Source organism: Theobroma cacao, chromosome 4, assembly GCF_053813885.1.
Source record: "Theobroma cacao isolate CCN51 chromosome 4, ASM5381388v1, whole genome shotgun sequence".
In the NCBI taxonomy this organism is placed as follows: Eukaryota; Viridiplantae; Streptophyta; class Magnoliopsida; order Malvales; family Malvaceae; genus Theobroma; species Theobroma cacao.
This window is the reverse complement of record NC_142642.1, coordinates 34,970,353-34,995,810: the sequence shown is the minus strand read 5'-3', so window position 1 is coordinate 34,995,810 and position 25,458 is coordinate 34,970,353. Positions and strand designations below refer to the sequence as shown.

At 34.9% G+C, this 25,458-nt stretch overlaps 3 protein-coding genes, 1 long non-coding RNA gene and 2 pseudogenes across 4 annotated transcripts; 1 reads left to right on the top strand and 5 right to left on the bottom strand.

Moving 5' to 3' along the window:
• The first annotated feature begins 1,696 nt into the window (after positions 1 to 1,696).
• On the top strand, positions 1,697 to 4,270 carry LOC18602666 (Zinc finger (CCCH-type/C3HC4-type RING finger) family protein). The gene is made up of 4 exons (XM_018118672.2): positions 1,697 to 1,894; positions 2,479 to 2,644; positions 2,729 to 3,558; positions 3,884 to 4,270. Exons 2-4 carry the CDS (start codon positions 2,566 to 2,568, stop codon positions 3,989 to 3,991), a joined length of 1,017 nt encoding a protein of 338 aa, XP_017974161.1. The 5' UTR covers positions 1,697 to 1,894; positions 2,479 to 2,565; the 3' UTR covers positions 3,992 to 4,270.
• Positions 4,271 to 5,311: 1,041 nt separating this feature from the next.
• LOC148763342 (uncharacterized) lies at positions 5,312 to 6,682 on the bottom strand. The gene is made up of 5 exons (XR_016025741.1): positions 6,556 to 6,682; positions 6,294 to 6,360; positions 6,092 to 6,173; positions 5,828 to 5,980; positions 5,312 to 5,619 (listed from the first exon to the last, which is right to left on the bottom strand). It is a non-coding gene; the product is annotated as an uncharacterized LOC148763342 (long non-coding RNA).
• A 1,202-nt stretch (positions 6,683 to 7,884) lies between these two features.
• Positions 7,885 to 8,804, bottom strand: LOC18602663 (receptor-like protein 33 pseudogene; annotated as a pseudogene).
• A 306-nt stretch (positions 8,805 to 9,110) lies between these two features.
• On the bottom strand, positions 9,111 to 11,265 carry LOC148763341 (receptor-like protein 7; annotated as a pseudogene).
• Positions 11,266 to 13,965: 2,700 nt separating this feature from the next.
• Positions 13,966 to 18,983, bottom strand: FRS10 (FAR1-related sequence 10). The gene is made up of 5 exons (XM_007034191.3): positions 18,815 to 18,983; positions 18,613 to 18,718; positions 15,574 to 16,662; positions 15,055 to 15,498; positions 13,966 to 14,965 (listed from the first exon to the last, which is right to left on the bottom strand). The coding sequence occupies exons 3-5, from the start codon at positions 16,600 to 16,602 to the stop codon at positions 14,360 to 14,362; spliced, it is 2,079 nt and encodes a 692-aa protein (XP_007034253.1). The 5' UTR covers positions 16,603 to 16,662; positions 18,613 to 18,718; positions 18,815 to 18,983; the 3' UTR covers positions 13,966 to 14,359.
• Positions 18,984 to 23,254: 4,271 nt separating this feature from the next.
• LOC148763340 (uncharacterized) lies at positions 23,255 to 25,299 on the bottom strand. Its single transcript, XM_088805963.1, has 2 exons — positions 25,048 to 25,299; positions 23,255 to 24,958 (listed from the first exon to the last, which is right to left on the bottom strand). The coding sequence occupies exon 2, from the start codon at positions 24,875 to 24,877 to the stop codon at positions 23,528 to 23,530; it is 1,350 nt and encodes a 449-aa protein (XP_088662089.1). The 5' UTR covers positions 24,878 to 24,958; positions 25,048 to 25,299; the 3' UTR covers positions 23,255 to 23,527.
• Between the last annotated feature and the right edge of the window lie 159 nt (positions 25,300 to 25,458).

Sequence of the window (25,458 nt, the reverse complement as noted above, 5' to 3'; positions counted from 1 at the left end):
AATAGGAAATCTGACGGAGCAAGGAGAAGTTGCAGAGGATTGCCATATGATGGGACTATTGCTAATAGGAAAAGATATTATTAAAAATTGACACAAATTTATATATTTTATCGATTGGTCAATTATCAAACAAGTATTATATGATACGTGTATGATATAATATGATATGTATATTATTTTTAATTCTATTCTATCTAATTATTAAAAAATTATTTATTTTTTATTGAAATATAATAAATTATTTTTTATAAGTTTTAATATTTAAATTTTGAACAAAAAGATACTAAAAAATCAGATTCCTCTTTTGATATGTTATATGTTTTTAAATTTTAATAAATAAATTAACATAAAAAATACTTATCTTATTTAAAAATATATATATTAGTAAGGAACAAAGTTTAAATAAAAAAAATATATTCCTCAATTTTATTAATAAAATATATTTTGAAAACCCTTTGTTTTGTTGCCATCAAAATAAAGATCCTTAATCATTGTATGCTAATAATCTTACATTTTCTGATCTATCAGTTCTAGTACATCTTGAGCTTTCTCCATCATTCCTTGTTTACAGGTAGCATCCAACAATATAGTAAAAGTATTGTGTTTGGAAGTATGTCTTCATACCTTTGAGTCAAAAGGGTGCCAAGTTTTCCTATTGGTATGTTATTGCAGAAAAGTAATGACTCTCAGCAGAGCCATGGCTAATGAAGTGAGGAGCAGATAATGGAGAAGGATTGGTTTAAAGGAAGCAATCTGTTTGATTGAGGGGAGATAAAACAGAAGAGACTAGACTTTTCATCCATGTTGTAAAGTCATGCAACACTGCTTCGCTTAGTTTAGTCTTCTGAATTTGCACTCCAATAGTATTAATATTTTTTTTCCCTTTCTCTCAGCACTCTTTCTTTGATTGAAAAGATGAAGCCATCACAAAATTTTATAAAATGAATTATCACAGGTATTAGAGTTTTAGCACACTTTTGATATATTTTTTAGAGGAATCATCACAATTAGTTTTGTCCCTTCAATAACTAATGACTAAATTTGTATATAAAGTACAATTTTTAATAAACTTTTAGCTTTTATTAATTTTTTTATTGAGTTTTAATTATCAATTTTTTTCAACTTTTTGCAATTCTATTTAATCGTTTTTAACTAATAACTACTCCAATTTCATAACAAGTCTACCTAAGTAAGCCATGCGTGTATATATATATATATATATATATATAGTTGAAACGCCTAAATGAATAAGAAAAATATTAATTGGTCATTGTTTATATGGAGAAATGAAAGTCTAGGATTTTATTTTTTGTCTGATTGAACAAATGATTAAGAAATAAAAATAATTCAAGGATTAATGAATGTACATATAAAAAAAGCAAAAGCCAAAATCAAAACTATTTTTTTACAATTAATCTTATTTAGGAGTGAACTAAAGTTGTGAACTACTTTTGTTTTGCTTTTTACAAATACGTATTAATTAAGGTTTAAAATACTTATTGTGTAAGTTAATTAAAGAACATAATCCACTTTTGGCCAAAAAAAGGGACATAAATCAATAACCAAAAGAGTGGATACGGGTCAAATACGGGTCAGACAGAAGGCAACTTCCTGGAATCCGAATCCCATTTGGATTCGGGCACAATTCATTAAACCATCGGGCCTTAAATTTGGGAATATCCAGCCCAATCGTAAAATTCCCATCCTGCTCTTCTCTTTCTTTTCGTCGTCTACCACCACAAACGGTGAACCCCACCATTGCCACCACCGCTCGCTCCAAAGTTCTCGGGTAACGCAACCTACCTCCGACAACAATCCCTTTCCTTCCCTCTACAGTGTTCGTCAGCCGCTGCAAGTCAGTCCACTGGTTTCTTTATCTTTCTCCATTATAAAGGTAACTAGGACTTGAGAATTTTAAAATTTTTAATCCTTGTCTGTAGATTTTTAAATTTTATGATTCTGAGTCAAGTGATTCTTTTGTTTTCGATCTAGGGTTTGTTTTTCTTTTCTTTTGTGGTTTTAGAGATTTTAGACTTTTGAGGTAAAAAAAAAAACTTTTTTTGCTAAATTCATGAAAACTATAGTGAATCTAGTATAGTTTTATTCGAATTTTGGGTTATAAAATTATGAACTTCCATGTAATTTTTCACGGTGAAGTTGTTAATGATGTCTTTTTTATTTTGTCTCTTTGTTTTAGCTTTTGTGTTCTTGATGAAATTAACATGTGCAATTATCAATGTAATTGTGGCTATAATGATGATTAGAACTGTAGAACGTGATGACATATGATCCTTTTGAGTATCTTCTATCAGGAACCACTACAAATCATGAGTTTTAATTTCATTCTCATGACAGAAAGTGTGATCCTATCTATACAAATTATGTTATGACTATGATTAGTATTTTGATCATGGATCAATAGTCGGTTTACTTAATAGTAAAGATTTTAACTGATGTTATTCTAAAACCTTCTTTCAGGTGATTGTAGCAACAATTGTGAGCAAATTGAAGTTCATCTTGCTTGACACAAGGAATCTATAAACCTTTGCTTTTGTTTCCATTAAGATGACAGATTCAAATGAGTCCCAGTATCCAGGAAAAGAACCACAGCAATCTGAAACAGAACCTCAGCAGTCTGAACAAGGTAAAATTTGTTCCTTTAATTATTTTTAAAGGTATATATGGTTATTTTTCCTGTATAGGTATAGCTAACTTTTTTATTTTTCAGTCTGCAATTTCTTTAGGAAGCCAACAAAGGGCAAAAACATAAGGAAAAGGACAATAAACGAAGACGAAGATGAAGACTCCAGAAATGAAACATCTCTGTTGCAGAACCATAAAAAGACTCTGAAGCCTGATAATAAGTTATACTTTTCAACTGGACCCTCCAAGAGTGCTGCTGCCACTGAATCAAAGATAGAATCTGACAAACCAATTTTCCAATTTGAGTCTTCAAAGGAAATTCAAGTTCACAATGATAGCAGAGCAACAGCAACCTTAGAAACTGAGACTGAGGTTACAAAAGATGCTCGAGCTATACGTGAGAAAGTTCTTAAACAATCAGAGGAGGTTTTGAAGGGGAAAAGCACAAGCTCTGGTGGAGAGAAGTTGTATAAAGGAATGCATGGTTATGTGGATCATAAGGCGGGGTTTCGAAGAGAGCAAACAATTGCCAGTGAGAAAGCTGGTGGGTCACATGGACCTCTTAGGGCTTCTGCCCACATCAGGGTGTCAGCAAGATTTGATTATCAGCCAGATATCTGTAAAGACTACAAAGAAACTGGTTACTGTGGTTACGGAGATTCATGTAAGTTTATGCATGATCGCGGAGATTACAAGTCTGGGTGGCAGTTAGAGAAGGAGTGGGAAGAAGCAGAGAAAGCAAGGAAGAGAAATCTGGCTTTGGGTGGCGATGATGATGATGGGGCGGGGTTAAACCAGAGTGATGATGATGATGATGATTCGTTACCCTTTGCATGTTTTATTTGCCGGCAGCCTTTTGTGGATCCTGTTGTTACTAAGTGCAAGCACTACTTCTGCGAGCATTGTGCTTTAAAGGTTACCTCATCATGTCCTTTCATGTAAATTTAATTTTTGTGTGTGCATGTGTGTGTATGCATGTTGTGTTTGCTCGATTCAATATCTGTTAATTTTTGTTATATTATTGTTCATGCATTAGAGTGAAAAACTTTTTTGGTTATTAACGTAAAAAAATTTTTTTATATGGTCAAACTTGTTTGCAGTTATAGGAATAGGACATATTTTCACTTTACATTTGTCAACTTTTGGTGGCTCACATCTGTATTATGTCATTACCATGGTTTTCATTTTTATTCTTGCTTGAATGTAAACTAACCAACTATTTTATCTTTTATTTTTTCAGCATCATGCAAAGAATAAGAAGTGCTTTGTCTGCAACCAACCTACCCTTGGTATTTTTAATACTGCTCATGAGATACGTAGAAAGATGGCCGAAGAGGGTAAACGATAAGTTCATTTATGTTTTGCTACAACTTCTGCAGGCACAAACATGTTTATTTCTTTGTTTATTGTTGTAATAGAAGATTCAGTACTCTTTATATCTTTTTAAAGGAATGCTTTCACTGCTAGAGCTTGGGCAAAATTTTAGATTATGTGGTGATGAGTTTTTTAAAATCATTGTTGCTGCGAGCGTTTGCATTAGAATTTAGGTGAGCATTCTTCTCTTTCATGCAGCTACCAACTTATTGTTCTTATAAAGTGTGGGAAAAAAAATCATCCTGTCTTCGTATATTTATTCCATAGTGTTTGCAATTGTTATGTTGTTCCTTTGACAATGTTCATCTGGTAACGGTAGTTCATTTAACTCAGTACAGTGACTTTTAGAATAAAGTTATGGTCCCCCAAAACTCTTTTCTTCTTCCATTTTTTATTTTTTTGGTAGTTCGCCTAATTCAAGTTATTTGGAATAAATGATTGTATTGTTATCATCACAATAGCATTTTTCTTTTATTTTTCCCCTTTCCGTATTGAAACCAAGCTAGTGCAAGAGTTCAGACCTCATGCGGTTTGTTGGCATCATACATTGGTTGATCTGGTCAAGAATTTTATTGTTTTTCCCATTGAGAAATTTCAATAGATTTGATGAATCCTAATTAATAACATTTCTATATGCATGGAGGGTCTGTTTTGTGCCCTTTCATTATCTAATTATCCTTTTTCCCTCGATGTTCTTAATTACTTCTCATTTTTTTACTTTTGAATAGGTTTTGACCTAGACTAAACATTTACCTACATATGTATGCCCGTTAAAACAGATTTGTTTGGTTGTTTCTTTAGTATCAAATGTATTTTAGCGGACTCCTGAATGTGGTTAACCATACATGATAGGTTAGATTTTGGATTCTCTGTATACATAAGTAATTGTATTTTCAAATTGAATTGTCTTTGTCATTTAATTGTATACTTTAATCTTTTTTTATCTACGTAATAATAAATTAACTTTTTTCTTTGTAATTTTGATCTCATTCTTCATCTCACATCTCTGGTTAATAACTAAATCCTTGTCACCTCTTATACTTGCAAAAATCTTACCCGCTTTGTAAATAGAGTAGTAATTAGGTAGGCTTTTTATGTGAAGTTCCTTAAGTTGTCCGATTTAAACAATTAAACAAGAAACTACAACTAAAAATTAAAGCAGATAGATGAATAAGCATAAATGAATAGACAATGATATGTAATTGAGAATCAACTGAAAATTGTAGTGTATATACAAAATTTTACTACAAGTTGTTGAATGGTAGAAAATTTTATTCTTTTCTTAGAACTCAAGAATATTCATGGCATTCCTGAGATGCCAACGAACCCTGTATTTCAACCTGCAGCTAGCAGTGCATTATCAACCTTGCGAGAATTAGCAGTGCTTTGGCCAAGAATTCGGCTCGGTCAGATCAGAGTCCATGTCTCCATACACCTACTTATAGAGTCATGATCTTTTAGGATGATAGTTCACAGAGTTTCCATCTGTAAGATTCCAGATAGTTTCAGTTGGGTGGGTGCTGTCCAACCGCATAGAAAGCATTCCATGGAGGGAGGGAGCAGGACAATGAACGATATTCTTAGCGGAACAAACAATAGTTTCTGCATTTAAGACCAAAAAAGAGTTAGTGAAATCAGCTGTCAAACCTAAACTTAAACTCAAGAAATGGGTTCTAGTCATTTTTGTCCCTTAAAGCAGTTTTATTTATACATCATTCTCTTAGTATGACCTTTTCTTTTCTTTTTACTCTCTAAAATTTTCTAATTACCAAAATCACGAGAATAAAGTACTTTTCCAGTTGATACTTACATTTGGAATTAGAGACGGGTTGAAAAGAGCAAGAACTAAGGCTACGTGAGAAGGTAGTTGTAGGAGAAGCCTCTAGTGGCAAAGTCTTTATATGGCCTAATCACTCTGTCCAATGTGGCTTTCGTCAACCCCAAGTCCTCAAATATCTTTCACCTGCATGAAACTTCCAAACATAAAAGCTGAGCTAAAACTAAAAACAGGTTATAAATTGCACGTTGCAGAAGGCTTGACCACCATCCTAGTTTATAGCATCAAGTTGATTACCAGAGAAAGGCTGCCCCTTCAAAGGGTCCATAGTTGCTTCCATGAATTGTTCTTATATACTCTTTGCAAGCACTTCTATTCCCTACAAGAACACCAGCACATTCCGAATGATAGTAGCTTCCTATCGTCTGAAAGTTTGTCTTAAGAAGTTCACTTTGTGGCGTTTCCATTCAGAATATTCAGACTCCAGATTGATGCTTACCTCAAATGTATTTCATTCAAAGAAGAGGATTGACTGTCAAGATGCCACGAGTTTGGTCACTGCAAGGCTGCAACTAAAAATGTAGTAATTAGATTCTGGAGGAAAATGGGAAGAATTTAACATAGATATCAAGATTGTGTTATTTGAATTCTAATTATGGATTAGTTGCTATATCAGAACAATGCTTGACAGATCAATGTGCATATTTGACAGATAGAGAATAAATTATTGAAAGGATTTAGTAAAGAAGTGGAGTATATACACGTCATCATCACAAACAAGTACGGTCCTTTGGCGCCTCTTGCATTCCTCTGTTCAAAGTAGTCTTTTATTGATGCTTCATGGTGATCGGTCACCTCTGATACCTGATACGCATTTGCTGTCCTGCTTTGGGGTAGTTTTCACTTTCAAATGCGAATCATTACCACCACTCTCGTGCAATGAATTGAAGCTGGGGGAATAAGGCCTTTTGCTTGTGACTGGACATAAGATGCAGCTGAAGCAACAATTTCTTTAGGTAAGATGGGTGGAATAAGTCTGTACTTATAATCCATATCCTTTTCTGAACTGTATTGCGACCATCTGCTCTTGCTTTTCTGTGCAATATGCAACAAACTGTAGAATCTTACAAGGATGAAGTTACTTTTACTAGAAACAATCAAGTCTTTAATATGCATAAACTTAATTTGGGCAGAATAAGGAGAGATCAAAGAAATGAATATTGTAAGAAAGGGATGTAGAATCTTATGAAAGAGAAAATTACATTGAAATTAGCTATATAAGGTTTAGGGAAAACCTATCGTTTGAGTAATGGAGATGCATACCTGGATCTCTGATACGAAATATGCCATTCCCTACGAGGGCAGTGACCAAAAAGGTTTGGCTTCAAAGAATGACACGTACAGTAGAACAATCTTATCTCACTTCATCATGATCTCGGACTCAGCCTCAACAAAGCATTGTCATTTTCATCACAGATCTCATTCTCTCTTTTACTTATCCACTTTGCCAATGACTATGAATCTCCTGTGACATTTCCAGCCAAGTCAATATCCTTTTTACTTTCTTCTCTTGTTCATGGTTCTGCACTGAATTCTCAATAATATTCCAATCCTTCAGGGCCATACTCAAATCCATAGCCCTCTTAGGGGCAAGAAAACGTAATCAAAGTCAGTTTGGAGATGTGGAGCTTGATACTAGGAATTGGAAGCTTTGTTCTTCTGCTTTCATCTTTTCGGTGCATTGATACAGCCTGAGCTAATACAGCAACAGAGGATCTTTGCTTGAGCTTGGTCTGTTAAAGATTATTCGGTTGTTAGTAGATGTTTGTTCTTGTCATGCCACTGAAGAGGTAGGCACAGTCGCTGTTCTATCCGCCATGTCATGTTTCTGATTCCTGCACTGTAAAATTGTAACAGAATTATTGATAATGAATGTCCATGTTATGAGAACAAATTTATGATATGATAGTGAACCTTGTAAGGAAAAATAAAATGAGTTTAGGAAACTCAAAGAATATTCTAGTTTGCGGCAACCATCTTTTCAATTTTTAAAAGATTGCCAAGTTTCAAAAGGAAATTCTTACCTGCTGACTTTGAAATATGAATTCTGATGGAGTCACCTAGCTGTTTTCCGTTTCCTTTTACCATTCCCTTCAAAACTATCAAGACATTTGTTTCCCATCTCATTCAGCACTGTATATCCAATACATAACCCAATCACTAAACCACATCCATACCCGATCAACACGATTTTCCAATCGGATATACCTTCTATCAATGAATCTGCATCTTCCTCTGGAGGTGACAGTGGAACACCAACTTCATCGCAATTCCTAGTCAAAGGCGGCCCACATAATATTCGGTTCCCTTGATAAGAATCATTTAAAAATGTAAAGAATTGGTTACTTTGTGGTATGATCCCTTCAAGTTGGTTGTAAGATAGGTTTAGTGCTTCAAGGAAAGTTAGACTTGTAAGCTGCGGAGGAATCTTCCCTGAGAGTTTGTTCAGTGAGAAGTCCAAAGACTCAAGCTCTTTTAAGTTCTCAAGTCCAAAAGGAATTTGGCCACAGAAGCTATTTTGGGATAAGTTTAGCACTTTGAGTGATATAAGATCCCGTATTTCTTCTGGTATTCTCCCATGGAAACTATTGTTGGAAAGATCAAGACAAGTAAACACGTTTAAAATTTTCTCATAGAAAATGGCATTTCCTTTATTGACAATTGTCACTGAGTCGTGATAGTACCCATCTCCAATATACTTTGGCTTTGCTTTGTTGTCGGTAATCGTCAGCATCATTGCCTTCAAACATTGCAAAAATTGGGCAGATAAGTCACCTGAAAATTTGTTGGAAGCAAGGTCCAATATGTGTAGCATTGAAAAAGCTTTTTCAGCTTCAGAAAATTGAATTGTACCATAAAATCTATTCGATCGTAGAATGAGAACTTTCAGAGAAGGCAATTTTCCCAACCAAAAAGGAAACGTGTCATGTATCATATTTTTTCCAATGTCCAGTACTTCAAGCTTTGTGCAATTGGCTAATAACCTTGGCAGCTTTCCTTCCAATTTATTCTCACCAATTTTTTAGTGACCTTAGTTGAGTCGCTTGAAGGAAATCAAGGGATACTTCACCGGAAAATTCGTTAGAAGCAATATCCAGTACATCCAAAGCTGGGAAAAGATTGTTTTGTTCGAAACATTTAATTTGACCAAAAAATCTATTTTTTCGTAATATGAGAACCTTTAATGTAGGCAATTTCTTTAACCAGAAAGGGAATGTGTCATGCATCTTGTTGTTTCCCACATCCAAAACTTTGAGCTAAGTGCATTTGGCTAATGATCTTCGTAACATTCCGGTGAAGTTATTTCCTCCTAGTTGCAACAAAGAGAGATTACTGATATTGCCCAAGCAATTTGGAATTGAGCCGCTCAATTTGTTATTAGATACACTGAAATACTTCAGTTGAGTCAAATTGCAAATAGATCTTCGTAGAGACCCTTGAGAAGAAGTTAGAGACTCCTTGGGTAAAAATTGGTCCAAATATGAGAGATGATAGCTAGAAAGAGACACAGGATCCAAACTTCTTCTCCACACCCAGTTTGGTACCGCACCACTTATTTTGTTATTTGAAAGGTTAGAAATTCTAAATTCTCTTGACCTTTCGAAATCTATGGATATGTACTTTTATTGCAGGATTGTATATGCAACGACCGCAGCATTGGAATGGAGGAGTTGGCATCACCACATGGCAAATCAATCTCATTGAAAGAAAGGTTCAGACGTAGAAGAGTGCTCTTCCACAACCAATTAGGGACAAGACCCTGGATTCGGTTGTTAGAAAGATCTACAGAAACCAACTTTTCTTGTGTTTTGATGAATTCTGGAATTCCAGTAAGGTTGCACGACTCTAGACTTAGCTCCGCTCCCCTAATTGGGGAAAAGTAAGGTTTTTGTTGTCGTTTCCAATTGACAAGCTCACATTGGAAAGGTCACGAGCTCTTAAGTTCTTGAGTTGAGACAACATATCAAGCTTCATGGAACCAAAGCTATTGTAGCCAATAGAAAGCAATTCAAGCCTGGGGAGTTGAACGATTGACTTTGGGATTGATCCACTTAAATAATTATGGTTTAAATCCAAATATTGCATCAACGAACAAGATGCATTGGGGAACTCATCAATTTCCCCAACCAATTGATTTCCTCCAAGAAGCAAGGTATGCAGTGATGGGAGAGTAAATATAGAAGAATGTACAGGCCCAGAAAGTCGGTTCCTCTGCAAATTGAGGTATGCAAGATTTGGAACTCCAGATCTATGGAATGAAGGGATTAAACCACTGAAATTATTAAATTCTAGATTCAGGTGCACAAGGTTTCTGAGATTTGTGATTGTTGATGGAATCTGTCTAGAGAAATTGCAAAGAGAGAGCTCTAACTTTGTCAAGAACTTCACATTACCAAGGGATTCGGGTAGTTTACCACTGAAGTTTGTTCCACAAAGTGATAGGACCTTTAAGGTACTATTCAATGGAAATGTTGGCAACTGACCCTCAAGATTGTGATTTTGTGAAATGTCAATGCTTTGCATTTTGAGCGATAGAAAAACTTCTGTTGGAAAATGCCCACTTAAATTGCAACAGGATAGATTGAGAGAAACCAGTCTAGAGGAAATTTTCAAGAAATTGGGAGGCAAATAAGAGATTGGGTTAGGGTTGAGGTTAAGTTTGGAAAGAAAATGAAGTTTTGAGAGAGATGAACAAAGTGAACCTGTTAAACCACAATCTGACAAGCTTAACACACGTAGGTTAGGAAGTGTTAGCGACGCGGTTTGACACCATTCTGTACTTTGAGTTGAAATATTCACTGAATCCAAATAGAGCTCCGTAAGAGACTTCATATTCTTGATTAATGTCTTGAAATTTGGTTTCTCTAATTTTAGAGTAGGAAAATAACTATTGTATAAATCTAAACTTTGTTTGTTTCTCTTATAACAGTAATCTTGATTAGATAAATCAAGAGAGATTAACCTTGTTAAGTATGAGATCTTTTTTGAGATTTCATCATAGAAACAAGATTCTGAAAGGTTGAAATGAGTCAAATTTGTAAGCTCGTCAAATTGAGACGAAAACATAGTAGAATTAAAGTTGTTTCTAGTAAAATTAAACCGTCGAATATGATGGAGATTAAAAACAGATTAAAAGTTGCTTGAGGGGTCTCTGTAACTAAGATCAAGCCCAATCACATGACCAAGAGCATCACATGTAACTCCTTTCCAAGAGCAACAATCAGTGTTGACATCCCAAAGCTCTGATTTGGAAGATAAAGTGAAATTATGAGAATGGTAAAGACCTTGCTGCAGTTGCAGCAGAGCAGAGCAGATCTTTGGTCATCAAGGCATTGGCTCACAACAGGAATGGAACATGACAAGAGAAAGAAGGTAGGCAAAAAGAGTGAAAGGACATGAAGGTTCTCCATGTTCATTTGCTTACTACAAACTGAAGATTTTGGAGCTTCAGATGTCCCATACAGGATATTTATAGACAACTTCGAACTACACTATCATTCTAGCTACCTTCTATCTCAACAAGTTGATTTAACACAAAAAGAAAAAGAAAGAATGGCTGATACTTTCATTTTCTCTCCTCAAAACTTTTCTAATTCAGAAACTATTTTTTGTGGACCCAAAAGGAAAATTATATGAGATTATCTTGAGCTTATAGTCTTGGTCTTTGCTTTATAATTAGTCTTCCCATCATGTAAAATGTTTCAGTCTTTTTGCCCCATTCTTACGCCATGAAAGTGATCTTCTTCATTAGTGGTTGCACCACCACTAGGCAGTAAAAGAAACAAAGCAAACCATTTTGCGTTTTTTTTGTTTATTATTTACTTATGTTGGAATTTTGCATAAGATATGGTAGATATATAGCAACTCTCTAATTGCATCAGATAATTGATTCTAGTCTTTGCCTTACTACACGTTTTCCCTGCTTTGCTTTACGTCTCAATATTCCCAGATTGCTCCACACGCATGAAATCAAAGACGACTTGACTTACTCAAAATCACTGAGAGGAGTAAACACGCTCAGAATAAACATGAATATATATATCTTAATTATTAGCTGCCTTATCAGTACTGTTTGCGGTTGGAATATGAATGGCAACTCCTCCATTTTCCTCAACTCTTTAAAATTGAATTTGATTTCATAGTTTTATATCCACAAGATGAGTTAGCACTTCCAATCTACTTTATGCATTGGATTTGCAAGTAATGATAATAGGAAAAACACCATAAAAAATAAGCACCATAAAGGCACCACAATCACAAGGAAAAACACCATCAGATAACCCCATGCTGGCAGCATACTACGAAAGGGGGAAGAAATCAACTACTACCCTTCACACCAATCAAACGAAAACATTTGCATTACCATCTTTGCACTCACACGCAAATACAAACACCAGGCCAATGGGAGATGGGAGAGATGGTGATGATGTAATGGGAGAAGGCTCTTTGCTCGTGCAATTTTCTACCTCAAAGAACAGCGAACCCACAAGGATAAAACTTGACAAGAATACAATAAGGGAGAGGAAAGTGCAGAGTGGGACCCTTTGTGAGGGTCCCTCTCGGAAAACCAGTATTCTCATTCACACAGCCAAACCCTCATGCCCAAGTGTGAGTCACTTTCTCTAAACCCCAAGTCTTTGCCCCTAATTAATCAAAATTAATAAAAATGCAATAAACCTGTAAATTCCCCTAAACAATTCATCATGGAACAAATAACCAACTCATATGTGGTATTTTACCTTAAATGAAATCAATGTAACTAATAAAATCAAAACGATTAAGATAAAAATATACTAATGGATCAATCAAGATGTCATGTTTTATAATTTTTTAAAAAACTTTTTAATTTAAAATTATATTTTATTCAAATTGAAATGCAATGAGATTAAAGAATAAATTGATACATAAAAACCCATTAAAAATTTTATACATAATATTGAATGTCTACCATGTTGAATGCCTTTTATTTATATATCGTTTTAAAACTGAACAAACTTTAACAATTTAAAAAAAAAAAAAACAGAAACCACTGAGATTAAAGGGTTTTCTCACAAATTCTTAAATATCTTACTTGAGGAAATGGTAAACAAACAAAATAAAAATATGTTGAAATATTACTAGGATAATTAAATCCCAAGAATGTAATAGGTAATCATCTTGAATAATTAGCAACTGATTATCTTCACTTTGAGCTGCCCTTATCTACAAAGGGTACATATTACTTTATAGAGTTTTTATTTATAAGACTTGAGAATCAATGAAAAATTATAATTACAAATGTAGTCTACGTAGATGTTGATAGAGAGTGATTGAATAACTTATTGACAAAGTTATTATAAATGACTTCCCAATTCTTTGAAAATAATATAATGAAAGAAAATTTTGGGATTTGAAATTTGAAAAATTAATTTTTTTTTTCAAGGTCATTGAACCAATTAAGACGATGGAGAAAATCTTGTATTATTTTTTTTTTCAAAATTTTCAGTAAAATAAAAAAAGTCTTTTTAAATTTAAGTTTTTCTTAAACTAGTAATTTCTTTTTAGGATTTAATTTAAGTTAAGCTACATGATCCTTTTTCCTATATACACAGATGAAGCACAATAAAACAATGCAATTATTACCATTGGAAATGTAAATTCCCTTAAAACAATTCACCATGGAACAAAATAATTATCTCATATCAGGTATTCTTGCATTAGATGAAGTCGATGCAACTATAACACTATATCTTAGAGGTCCAGCTGACTGACATGGAGTTGTCATCATTCACAATCAAAGCAAGAGTATTGATACCTAGATGTAACAGTCGAAGCAATCACAGCTTTGCCAACTGGTTGCACTCTTTTTGCCATATGATCCAACACATAATAACCAAGTCAGAGCCAATGTGAAATGCAATTTCACCTACTAATTTTTTTGGCTCATAAAATTGCAGTCATGGTCAATGAAAAGTTTTGCAGTCAATAAGGTATATGCTTTTATTTCCTGAAACAAACTGTGGATTAAATAGATGAAGGGGAAGAATGAATTATTTTGGGCAATGTTAACTCTGCAAGAATGAATTATCAAGCATCATAATGAAGAAACTCTGACTAGAACAACCTTCATATCATGGTAAAATTTCAAAGACGAAACACTATCTTCTCAATTCATTCCTTCTCTCATCCTCCTAAAATTAAATTATCCACATCAAAATGCACTTATTATTTTTACATCAGATGCTGATAAAGCTTTCAACGATATCTTTCAAAAAATATAGTAGCCTGAAGAAAAAAAAATGAAAACAACCCAGAAACCTGGAATGGGCTGTGAAGAAAAAAAAGTCAGTATATTTCCACCTCTATGTTGTTTGACAGTGTTCAATGTCCAAGATTATTAACATCAGTAATTCCTTATCTATCCAAAGCCTTGATCACCTCTGTGTTTAATCCTCTAAATATCCAGAAATCTTTAGACAAGCAGGCTTCAACTGCATTTATTAGCCACCATTTGTATCACCAAACCTAGGATTCACTGATGTTGTTAGCTGCCATATTCAAAGCAAACTCATTACATACTGGCATATCCTTAACATAATCAAGGAGTCTGGTAAGTTCTCTATGAACATGATTAAAACGTTCCTTTGTAAACAGCGACTCTGTCAACAGAGTTGCAGCAAGGGAATGAAAGGCTTGAACACACTCATCACTGCTCCATTGGGCATTTTGATCTTCCACAGGGACCAAGGAACTCTCCAATCGCCATCGGAACAGAACATATTTTTCTGGGATTTCAAAATAGTTCTTCACTATAAGCACTCGAAGACAATGCCGGCACAATATTCCAGAATGTTCAAACTCCTTACACGAACAATGAATTTGCTCCTCTTGTGGTATCCAAATCACAAGATATTCACCATCCATTTTCTTATAGTGTTGCACAAGATATGATCCATTTCCCATTTCTGTTGTTGCATATTGCATGGACAGCACAATTTCATGTTGTAATGCATTGAAGGCATAAGGTGTAAGAATGCTTCTTGCATTTTCTTCAATAGGCAAGCATGTCTTGATATGCATGTATTGCATCCCTTCCCTGCTTTGATTTCTTAAATCAGCAGCGACACCAACCTGCCCAAAGCAAATGTTTAAAATGTGGTTCAGACATAAGAGCTTCAACAAATGGGGCAAAAAGTTCTTTACAATCCTAATTAACAAACCTGCTCAAAGAATGACTGTAAACATGTCTGTCCACTCAAAATTCTTTTCAAAAATGCATCCAAAGACTGAGAAAAGTCTGCTGTCATTGAACGAGCAAGGAAGTAACCTCTGATGTAAGACAGAAGCCAAGATGTTCTATACGAAAATAACAAAGCTATGTGCTTATCAGAGGCAAGACCAAAACGAGCAACCAACAGATTCCACTGATGTTCAAACTCCTCTATGCCCACTGAGTGACACAATGTATCAAACTCAGCTTTGAACTCTACATACTGTGATCCAAGCGGCAGAGAGAACCAACTCGATAGTTTGGAAAGAACATGCCATAAACATATAACATGTTTTGTATTAGGTAATTCCCTTGCAATAGCATCTCTTAGGCTTGAGTCTAAATCTGTTAGAATTGTTTGTGGATGTCTACCTCTCATAAAATGAAGAAAAGTCTGTTCAAAAGAAGAAAATCATAAATAGACAAGAAGACAATTGCAGATTGATCACAAAAAATTGTGTCCACAAACCTGTAAAGCCCATGTGAAAGAATTAGAACTTTCATCTTGCAGTAATACACAACCAAAGAAAATTGGCTTTCCATGATTGTCTATACCAAACCATACTCCAAGAAGCAATCCATAGGTGATAGAACGATATGTGGTGTCAAAGGTAATCACATCACCAAATACTGTATATGCATGAACAGAATCGCCATATGACCATGCAATATTTTCAACCTTATTATTTTCATCTGTAGTATAATCATAAACAAAATTGGCATCCCTCACTGACATAGCCTTGCAGGCCTCAAGAAGTTCCAATGTGTCATTTTCTCTTTTCTCAGTAAGCAAAGCATCATTTTCTTGAACAGTCTTTTTACAAGTCCGTACAAAATTCCTAACATCCTTCTCGATGAAGGGCAACTGTCCAGGCTGGACTCCCTTTTCTAATTCCAACACCTTCACAATGCGATTGACAGGAAACCCAGCTTTGGAGAGTAAAAGAATTCTTTCCTGATCTGCTTCCTGTATTTTCCGATATGCAGGAAGCAAACGCACTTGGTCATCTTCCAATAATTCATGGTTATGGACATTACTAAATTGTGAAACATACCATTGAGTAACGCCTTCAACAATTTCTTTTGTCAAATAAAGTTTTGCATCACATCCACATCGCACTGATTTCCGGTCTCTTGGATGCTCCACATTGGCCTTTTTTCTGGGTTGATTAAACCCAGATCGATAACAGACAAAATCTCGCCGATAGATCCCTAAATTTTGGCTTTCTGTGGAGCGTGCTTTTCTTATTGAAAACCCATTCTTCCGTGCAAAATTGCTATAATACTCAAAAGCATCATCATCACTTTTGAAAATTTGACCAACATACGGCGTAAAGACAGCTTCTGATGATGCAGATGCTGAAGTTGTCTCATTCTTTATTAGCTGAGAGCTTACTGATGTCTGATCATCTCCTTCATACTTAACATAACACTTCCAATCGCCACAAGGGCACTGCTGGCATCGAATCCAAATGTTATTTGACGGTTTCATGGTCATTTCCTAGGAAAAGAAGTGAAAGGTTTCTTAAATTCCCAATTTTGATGCTCTTGTTAGTGCCTGAAGCAAGAGAAAGGATTACGAATTTCATGATCTTAGATTTATTACTTGGGACAAAAGAAAACCAAGACCATCCACCAGAATGAAAAAATAAAAAAAAACTTTCCCAATACAGAAGTCAAGCAGGCTTAGCAAAGGTCCTGCCCCCCCTCCGATTTCAATAAGTCTTTATCGGCATAGTTTTTCTCACATTTATTAAATTTTGGCCCTTGCAAGAGTTGAGTTAATGGCTGCCATTCTGCATAGAAGTCCTATACTAAGTGGAAAACAATTCTGCAACTTGAAAATCTTTCACCCAAGGAAATTTGTAACAAAATTTTAATCAGCATACCATCAATTTGTTTGCAATGGCCACTTTTAAATGTAGTACTTCATACACACCAACTTTTGACTCCACTAAAAGGTTACAGTTTAAATATGTCTTCCACTTGTTTAAAAGAAACAATTGAGAGAACAAAAGAAACTATAAATAAGTCAAAACAGCCAAGAAACTCACAAGGTTGACTAATGCATCAATGGTGCATAAGTAATTGTTTGTTCTCAGTTGTTCTCTTTTTCAGTTCTTTCTGTTTCTGCTCATTTAGTTATGCTATAATTTTTATTCAGATTAATTTTTAAATTTTTTTAATAATGATTTAAATATGCACAGCTCTTGAAATTTACATTTTCTTTCACAATTACATGGTTTTCTATTGAAACTTAGTATGCAATATCATATAGCATTTTTTTAAACAATTTTTATGTACACAAACATCCATAATATTTTCCTATATGTGTGTTATCTCTATCTCTCCCTAAAAAAGGGGGGGAAAACACCTGGCTTCAACAAATATTACACAAGAAATCAAAATTTTGTTTCTCCATACATTTATTTCTTCTTTCTCTTCTAGTCCACTGAAACAGAAACTTTAATGCTTGAAAGTAGAAAAGTTCAACTGCTTAAACACATAAAGTAAAATTATTCTTGTGATGGACTACAACTACCCAGACTCTGAAACACAATTTCAGAGGCTAGAGATTAAGGGGAGGAAGAATGGGGGCAATGAAAAATGGGAGAGCAGGAGATCAAACTCCACCATAAGCAAGCCAACAAAAAAGAGAGACCTTGGAGGTGAACAAGGACAGGCAAAACACAAGGCAGATTATAACCAACTTTTCTTGTAACCATTCAAGTCTCGAGTTGCAAGAAGGACCCTTATTTCATATATTAAGGCTCCATTTGATTGATACTTTTGCTATTTAACCTTTATTTTTTTCTTTTTCTTTTCTATTTATTTTTTTGCAAAAAAAAAAAAAGGCAAAAGTACCAATCAAATGAAGCCCAATTTATTTCAGAAAATACAAAACACCAACCTTATCTAGACCAGATACTTGAAAACAACGAAACGGAAACAAGAAGAACTCACTCCATTAAATTGGTGGAAAATGCAAATACAATTAAATAAATGATGATTACAAGTTAGCACTTAATAGAAGAAAGAATTTTCCACCCAACTAATTCCAGTTTCTTTTCTTTCCGTTTTCTACCTCCTCCCCCTTCTTCCCTACAATAACAAGTGATATAAAACTGCAAAAACTATCCTTAGCAGCAAATTTAACAGCTACCCACTGAATGACAATCATGTAAAGTAATAGTGAGAAAAGATTCTTCGTGGCACATAAATTCCTAGATAAATAATTACTTAATATTCCTTTTCACATAGTAGTTAAATTCAAATCAAGAAAACAGATGAAATATGAGTTGAAACAAAACAGACCCAACATGCAATCAATCTTGAAAAACACAAATTTAAGAGAAAAAAAAAACTCAGTTTAGCTAAAAATAGAATCCTTCTACACAATGAAAGTCTGCCAAAAACCATTGCAGAAGAAATAAAAAAACAAAATCAAATACAATTTAAGACACAAAAAAAGAACTGCTAAAAAGAAAGAGAAAGAAAAGGCAGGCACCTGATAAGAAAACCGCAAATAAAACCCTGAGAAAAATGTAAATTTACCCCGCCGTTGCCAATGTGGGGTTTCCAAGAATTAGCTGCAATTGCCAGTCACAGCGGCACTGTAAAAACAGGAGATAAAATCAATTAAAAATACCCAAATTTTACTCTTTAAAAAAATGGAATCTTTCAGTATCGAAAATTAAGAAATTGCTTACCAGGAAAAGAAAAAAGGAGGGGAAAATTAAATTTTAATGTAACTCCCCTAATTTAGAACCCCTGTTGACAACATTTCTTTTCTTTTCTGTTCGTTTCTTGCTTTTCTCGGTTATTATTTGCTTTGAGTATCTTTCTTCATCTGTTTATCATTCTTAAAAATTGCCAATTGGGAATGGCGGAATTGTGTTTTAGTGCAAAAAGTCAATGGAAAGGCCCGACTTGGGTTTTAATGGGCCCAAGCCCATGTGAGGAAAACCGACTCTTTGGACCCAATTGGCCTATCAATACCAATTCGGGTAATTAATTTACACTTTGTATGGTAAATATTAATTTTAGATTCGTCTTATATTATATATATATATATATATATATGTCTAATTTTTAAACACAAATTTTATCTCAGTCCTAAATTCTTATTTTATTGTTGATTTTTTTCTTTTATTGTAAAAATTTTTTCTGTAATTTGTTGATAATTGACATGACAATTATTTTTCTTAAACAGTTATATTAAGCAATCATGTAAGAATTATTTTTTAAGTAACTATTTATATTTTTCTTGTATCTTATTCTCAATAGTCAATATTGCTATATATTTTAATTGCTGGCTTGTGCCTTGAATGACAGGAAACATGGATACAAAAAGGAGGAAAGTAAAGCACAGGAAGAGAGTGAAGAGGCCATGGAAAAGTCCTAAAGAAACCCCTCGTGATGTTTTAGGGGATATTTCGAGATTGCTTGTCAAGTCTGTTCGCCGGTTTTAAGTGCGTAAGCAAATCTTGGTGCAACCTAATGTCAGATTCAGAGTTCGTGAAATTGCAACTGAACCAGTTTATGGAGGCCAACACATGGAGATATGTTCAGCAGTCCTTCGTTGTCAACCAGCAGCGCAGCCGTCAGAGTTTGACCCTAGACAGGGTAATCAAGAAAAAGGGGCTGCTATTTTCCGGTGTGCTCGAGAGACGGAGCTCTGGGGTTCTTTGTGATGGCTTGTCGTGCATTCATACTGCTCCAAGTATCCTACAATGCTCCTCCTTAAGATTTTTTATTTTACAAAGGAGTAATTCCATGGTAACCCAACACCAATTTTGCTGGTGATCATCGTGATAGAGAGAAACTTATATTGTTAAATGGTGGAGGATGTCTTTACATGTTGCATCTATTCGAATATAGGTCGATTCGTGATATTTGCAGAATGAATAAATATGGAGTCCTGGAAAAGAATTAGTGTCAGGATTCCTTTCAAGACATTCAGACCTTTGTATATTCCAGGGAGCGAAGAAGCTTTGGTTCTAATTGATGGATGTTTATAACTATATAAACGCAGATATAAAAGTTTTAACAAGGTAGATTATGGACAGTTTCCGAAGTTATGTCAAGTGCCCCATCGTATGCATTTTCCCATGTGGAGACTACAGTTTCACTAGGTTGCAGTCGGATGCCGAAGCAGTTGATAAATGCAGGGGGGAGAGAGGAAGAAAAGGGCATGAGAAAGAACCACCAAGGGAGGGGATGCTTCTTATAGATTAAGGAAGCAGAATATTTCAGTAATGGCTAACTAAATATGCTTTAGGTCACTAATTGGTTTATAGTATACGGGCAAGTAACAGTAATTTTTATTTGGATTCTTCCTTGTTCTTGACAAGGTGGAGTTGGCATAGCTAATTTGGAAATCTTTAAAATCCAACTGAGCATGGTATCACCTTTTGCTTTTCAGTCTGTCTTTTAAATGTTGAAGCAACATCTTTTTCTATTTCCTGTTTACAGTTTCTGGCCCAGTAATTTTATTTTCTTCTACTAGTTAGTTTACTGCATAATTAGTGCATGAAATTTTCATATATAGTTTTTTCCCCCCCTTCTAATAAAAATACTTTGGAGATGTTCTATTAATGCAATAATACCTTCGATGAATATGGGTGGATTTTGTGATCTACAGTGTCTCACAAATAAAACAAAACAGATAAAAGACAATTTCAATGCTGGAGTCTGGAGCCATCTTTCTCCAGCTTTTCTATTCAAGTGCCTTACAATTAGCCTTCTAGAGCATAAGCAATCAATTTGGTCCAATTCTATGCCAGTTATACCTGAATCAGGCTTCTATTATTTCTCCTAAGCTTGACTTTACTTGTATCAAGATATCAGCATAGTTAGAGCATGATTAAAACGAATTCATTCTTTGAAATTCTTAATTCCCCAATGCTTTTGCACCATTTGCTTCATGACAAACTTTATTCGAGAGAGAAAATGAGAACATACATATTTGCTAGTGCAGTTGTTTTTCAGACTTTGCATAAATAAATCTTCACTTATTGCTCAGTCACCATTAAATGCCTAGTGATGGCACCATTTCTAATGATTGAACAAAAGAGATCATCTGATAAGTGACACAAACGGCAAAAATACCAAATAGTACAAGAGATAGGTTTGCAATCAAGCTATACTAATGGGGAAAATGGCTGGCATATTTTAATATAAACATGATTTGGCCACACATTGCAATGCATGTAGTTGAAGATCAGAGTGTTGGTAGAATTCTAAATTTCTTGCAAACCTCCTCTTCGTGCTTGTTTGCACAAGCCATTGCATGTGTTGTTTAAGTGTTGTAGCATCCTCTGAATACAATTCAACGGAACAGAGACAATAGAGGCTGTTCTGCAGATTCTAGTAAGTATCAGCTAAAATGGTTGCATGCACTCAGTTCCAAACAAACATAATTTTTTGTAAAAAGTAGAAACTTTTGATCAGCAAGACAGCCACCACTATTGGATTAAGGGTAAAGTGAAGAAAAGGAAACACAAAAAATGTTACAACTATAGCTGTCCTGTGGTTTTGGTACAGAACCAATCCAGTGATTTGCTTCGTTCCACTGCTACAAACTATCCTAAGGAGCAAATTTGTTTAATGCATTAAAAACATAATTTACTGGCCTCATTAGAGAGCATTGGAAGTGCAAATGATAAATCATAAAGAAAGCAACCGAAATTCAAACTAGGAGAAACGTCTTGTGTTCTTATTCTACAAATTCCAGCATATTAGACTTGAGTGAATAAAACCATTTGTCTTTGGTAGTTAGAACAAATAAAGCATATTTTTAGCCATTTTCAATTGTCCATAAAATTAAAATTTCAGGTGAAAATCGGACTACTCTCTCATTCAATCAATACAACCAGTTTCCCTCCATAAGTTTGTTTAACTCCAAAACATATATATACACTTATATGTATATATTTCACATGCAACTCTAGCTATAAGTCATCATTTTTCCTTCTATAAGTCAAAAGAGCTGATAAAAAACTCCCTTAATGACAGAGCATAGATACTCCAATCAAATATGTCAATCAAATTAAATCAACAGAATGAATATAAAATTTTAACTACTGATAATTTTGAGTTTCCCATACCACTTTAATGATTTTAAAGTCCAAAAAATATTGTTTATCAAATAATCCAATTTTCGCATGCTCAGAGTTATATGCTTTAAGCATTACATATATCTTAAGCAGAAAAGCAGAAAAATAAAGACAAACTCACATGTGAAGGCATATTTACACACACACCGACTTAGCACACAGCATCATTCCAAATCCTCCAGGGAAGATAGATTAATTTTTTTTTCTATAAATACAGGGTTTAATGATGTTCAACTGGTTGAAAAAAGTATAAAAGAGAGAAAACAGACTGCCAGTTATCTTTCATTCTCAGGTTATGGTGTATTATTGTCTCTTCCTATTCTGAGCTTTTCCTAGGAAATATAATTATTTAAGCTATCAATATCTGTAATTCATTCTTCATTACTTAAAAAATGATGACCTTCAAGCTCTCACTCAACCAAGAATACCAACGCCATTCCATTTTCTTCTATGATTTGAAATCAACAGAAAGCAGGAGTAATCAAAATAACTTTATGTTCGAAGAATGCATTAACATCCAATTGTCTTTGCCTCATTTTCAGTCTGCCAGTGATATGTCTATAGACTAATGTCAAGACAATCAATTTTAGAAATTCAGACAATAGTAAATCTAAGTCTAACTGTGAAAGCCATCCCAGCTAGGTGATTAACACAGTGAGAGGCATGAAATACATTCCTAGTTATATTTCTAGCGTTTCTTGAAATAACAGCTCCTCTCTGGTCACAATAAGTGCTCCATAGTCCACACCACTTACATCCAAGAAATAGATAACATTAGCTGAATTCAAAAGGTCTTTACCCTATTTCTGCTTTGTCTATTACTGGCTTTCCATGCTTCAATTATTACTGCTTTTTCAAATCTCTTTTAGCTACAATAACAAGGCAAAATCTGGTTCATCTCACTTGATGGAGCTTTGAGCGGTAATAGTTGTGGTAGGCCACATAAATTCTCTTTTAATCCATTTGGTTCCAGAGAACAAACTAATGAAAGAAAATAAAAGAAAACAACAAACAATAAAAGCATAGAAGAAAGAAGGCAAATTCAGAATAGAATTTCATTAATATTTAACACATATAGTTACAAAAGGGCAAGGATAAGGAAAAGCCAAAACAGAGAATCTTATATCCCTTATTAACTACGTTTTGAACTAAATAGCTCAGTATGCAAGCAAATATAGCTGAAAGTACTCGGCAATATGCAATTAACAATTCCTGACCTTTACACTTCTCATTGTAGCAAACATTCTTGCACAGCCTCCATTTATTTCACCTGTCCATGGAGTTGATGGTGTTGCAGATAAGATATCATCCATCAACAATAAATTGGTCATCTTGATTATCACCGTCAACCCTCCCATCTCCATGAACCATACCATTCACATGGTGCAAATTTTGCATCATTTGTGAAAGATAATGGTTGCTGGCACCAGTATGGTCTGAAAGCCCTGCTGGATGACCAGTCCATTGAGAAACAATCCCAAGCAACTGGCTAGTAAGGTTTTGTTGCTCATGAAGAATACGAGTCTGCATCTGGCCCATTTCTGCTCTGTGCTGATTTAACATTTCATCCATCCTCTTCTTCCATTCTAACCTCCTTCTATGCATCCTCTCCTCCCACTCCCTCTCTTGTATCAACTCCTCTTCTTTTCTTCTTCTTTCTCTCTCTTCACTTTCCTTTTCCATAGCTTCCCACTCAAGAATTCTCTGCCTTCTCAATTTCTCGCTAGCCTTCTCTCTTTCTTCCCTTCCGTTTGCTCTTTCTTCCAACTTTCTTTCCCATTTTTTCTCAAGCTCCAGTCGCACATTCTCCTTCTTCTGCCTCTCACGCTCTCTCTCTGCCTCACGTTGCTCAAACCGAGCCTCTAATTCCCTTAATTGCCCCAATTGGTTCACAAGAAACCCAAATGCCTTCTTCTCCAACCCCTTCAACACTTTCCTTTTCTTCTTCAACGTAGACCCATTTGGCTCCACTTCTTCATACAACAAACCATCATCTGCCTCCTCCCTTACATGATCATTCCCATTATAATTCCCCTCTCCTTCTTCACCATCATACTCAAAGCCCAAACCTAACACCCCATACTCTCCCCCATCAATTCCTGCAAAATCTCCATCCCCAGATTGACCTATTTGCCCAAACTCCACAATCTCCATTCCCCTACCTCCAACAAATCCGCCTCCATTTTCCCTATCCTCATTCGCAACCACCATCATATCACTACTATTATTACTATTATTATTGTTATTATTACTATTATATGAAACTGCAACATCCCCAAATACCTCTTTGTACCGCAAAAAATTGGACCAATGTGTAAGCCCTTCGAACCAATCAAACTCATCATCCCCATTGCACTCCCCACCCACCGGATTATCAACTACCCCATCGGGTTTCTTAATCTTTTGCTTAACTAGCAAATATTGGTGCCTCATATTTTGCACCTTAGTAGACACATCCTTCCATGACCATTGCCACGGATATGCAATAGAATCACGTGCATGATGCACAGAATTCACATAACAAGCAATAGGCTTATACTTCTTTTCGCGGGTTTTCATTTTGGCGAGAGTTCCATCAGCTACCATCTCACCATATTTATCAATTAGGGTTTTTTCTTCAGCCTCAGTCCATTTCTTTCTTTTCGGTATCATCATTTGGTACAATATATACAGATAAACCAATAAAAAAACCTAACTTTCTCTATCAGGGTAACTTCAAATTCATCAAGTACACAACTGTATGGCATCGAAGAAAGGACCCAAAATCAAAACAACCCAGATCAAAAGAAACACCCGAAAAAAGGGAGAGCTGGCAGAGAGCTTACCTTAAGCTGGAGGGATTTGAAGAAAAGAAACTGCTTTGACTGTTTGGGTTTTCCTTCTTTGAGGTAGGGATTAATTTAGACTTAAAGTAAAGATGGGGAAATCTTCTGGGGAAAATTTGGGAGAGAAAGTGAAGAAATCTGTGAGAAAGTAAGTGCTTTCAGGAGTGACTGAGTTAGAACTCAAAAGCGAGAAAATTGTTGAGTACAAAAAGAAGAAACAGGGCCCTTTTTTTTTTTCGGGTTCTTGTTATTGCAAGGGAGCGGTAAGTTCGGGATGGTAAAATTTATGTCTTTGTGTTTTGTAATCTAGTGGGTTGTTTTTGGTTGGTTGAGGATTTTTCTGTTTGCGGTTTGCTACCACTTTGCATTCGTGACACGTGTTGCTTGTATTAAAATCTCTTTTTTTTTTTT

What these genes read in the sequence shown, in the direction of transcription:
- LOC148763340 (XM_088805963.1), bottom strand. Translation starts at nt 24,877, where the DNA reads ATGATGATACCGAAAAGAAAGAAATGGACTGAGGCTGAAGAAAAAACC.
- FRS10 (XM_007034191.3), bottom strand. Translation starts at nt 16,602, where the DNA reads ATGACCATGAAACCGTCAAATAACATTTGGATTCGATGCCAGCAGTGC. An exon ending in CTTTCACATGGGCTTTACAG is followed by an intron (nt 15,499 to 15,573) that starts GTTTGTGGACAC and finishes TCTTTTGAACAG; the next exon opens with ACTTTTCTTCATTTTATGAG. An exon ending in TACAGTCATTCTTTGAGCAG is followed by an intron (nt 14,966 to 15,054) that starts GTTTGTTAATTA and finishes TGCTTTGGGCAG; the next exon opens with GTTGGTGTCGCTGCTGATTT.
- LOC18602666 (XM_018118672.2), top strand. Translation starts at nt 2,566, where the DNA reads ATGACAGATTCAAATGAGTCCCAGTATCCAGGAAAAGAACCACAGCAA. An exon ending in ACCTCAGCAGTCTGAACAAG is followed by an intron (nt 2,645 to 2,728) that starts GTAAAATTTGTT and finishes TTTATTTTTCAG; the next exon opens with TCTGCAATTTCTTTAGGAAG. An exon ending in GCGAGCATTGTGCTTTAAAG is followed by an intron (nt 3,559 to 3,883) that starts GTTACCTCATCA and finishes TTATTTTTTCAG; the next exon opens with CATCATGCAAAGAATAAGAA.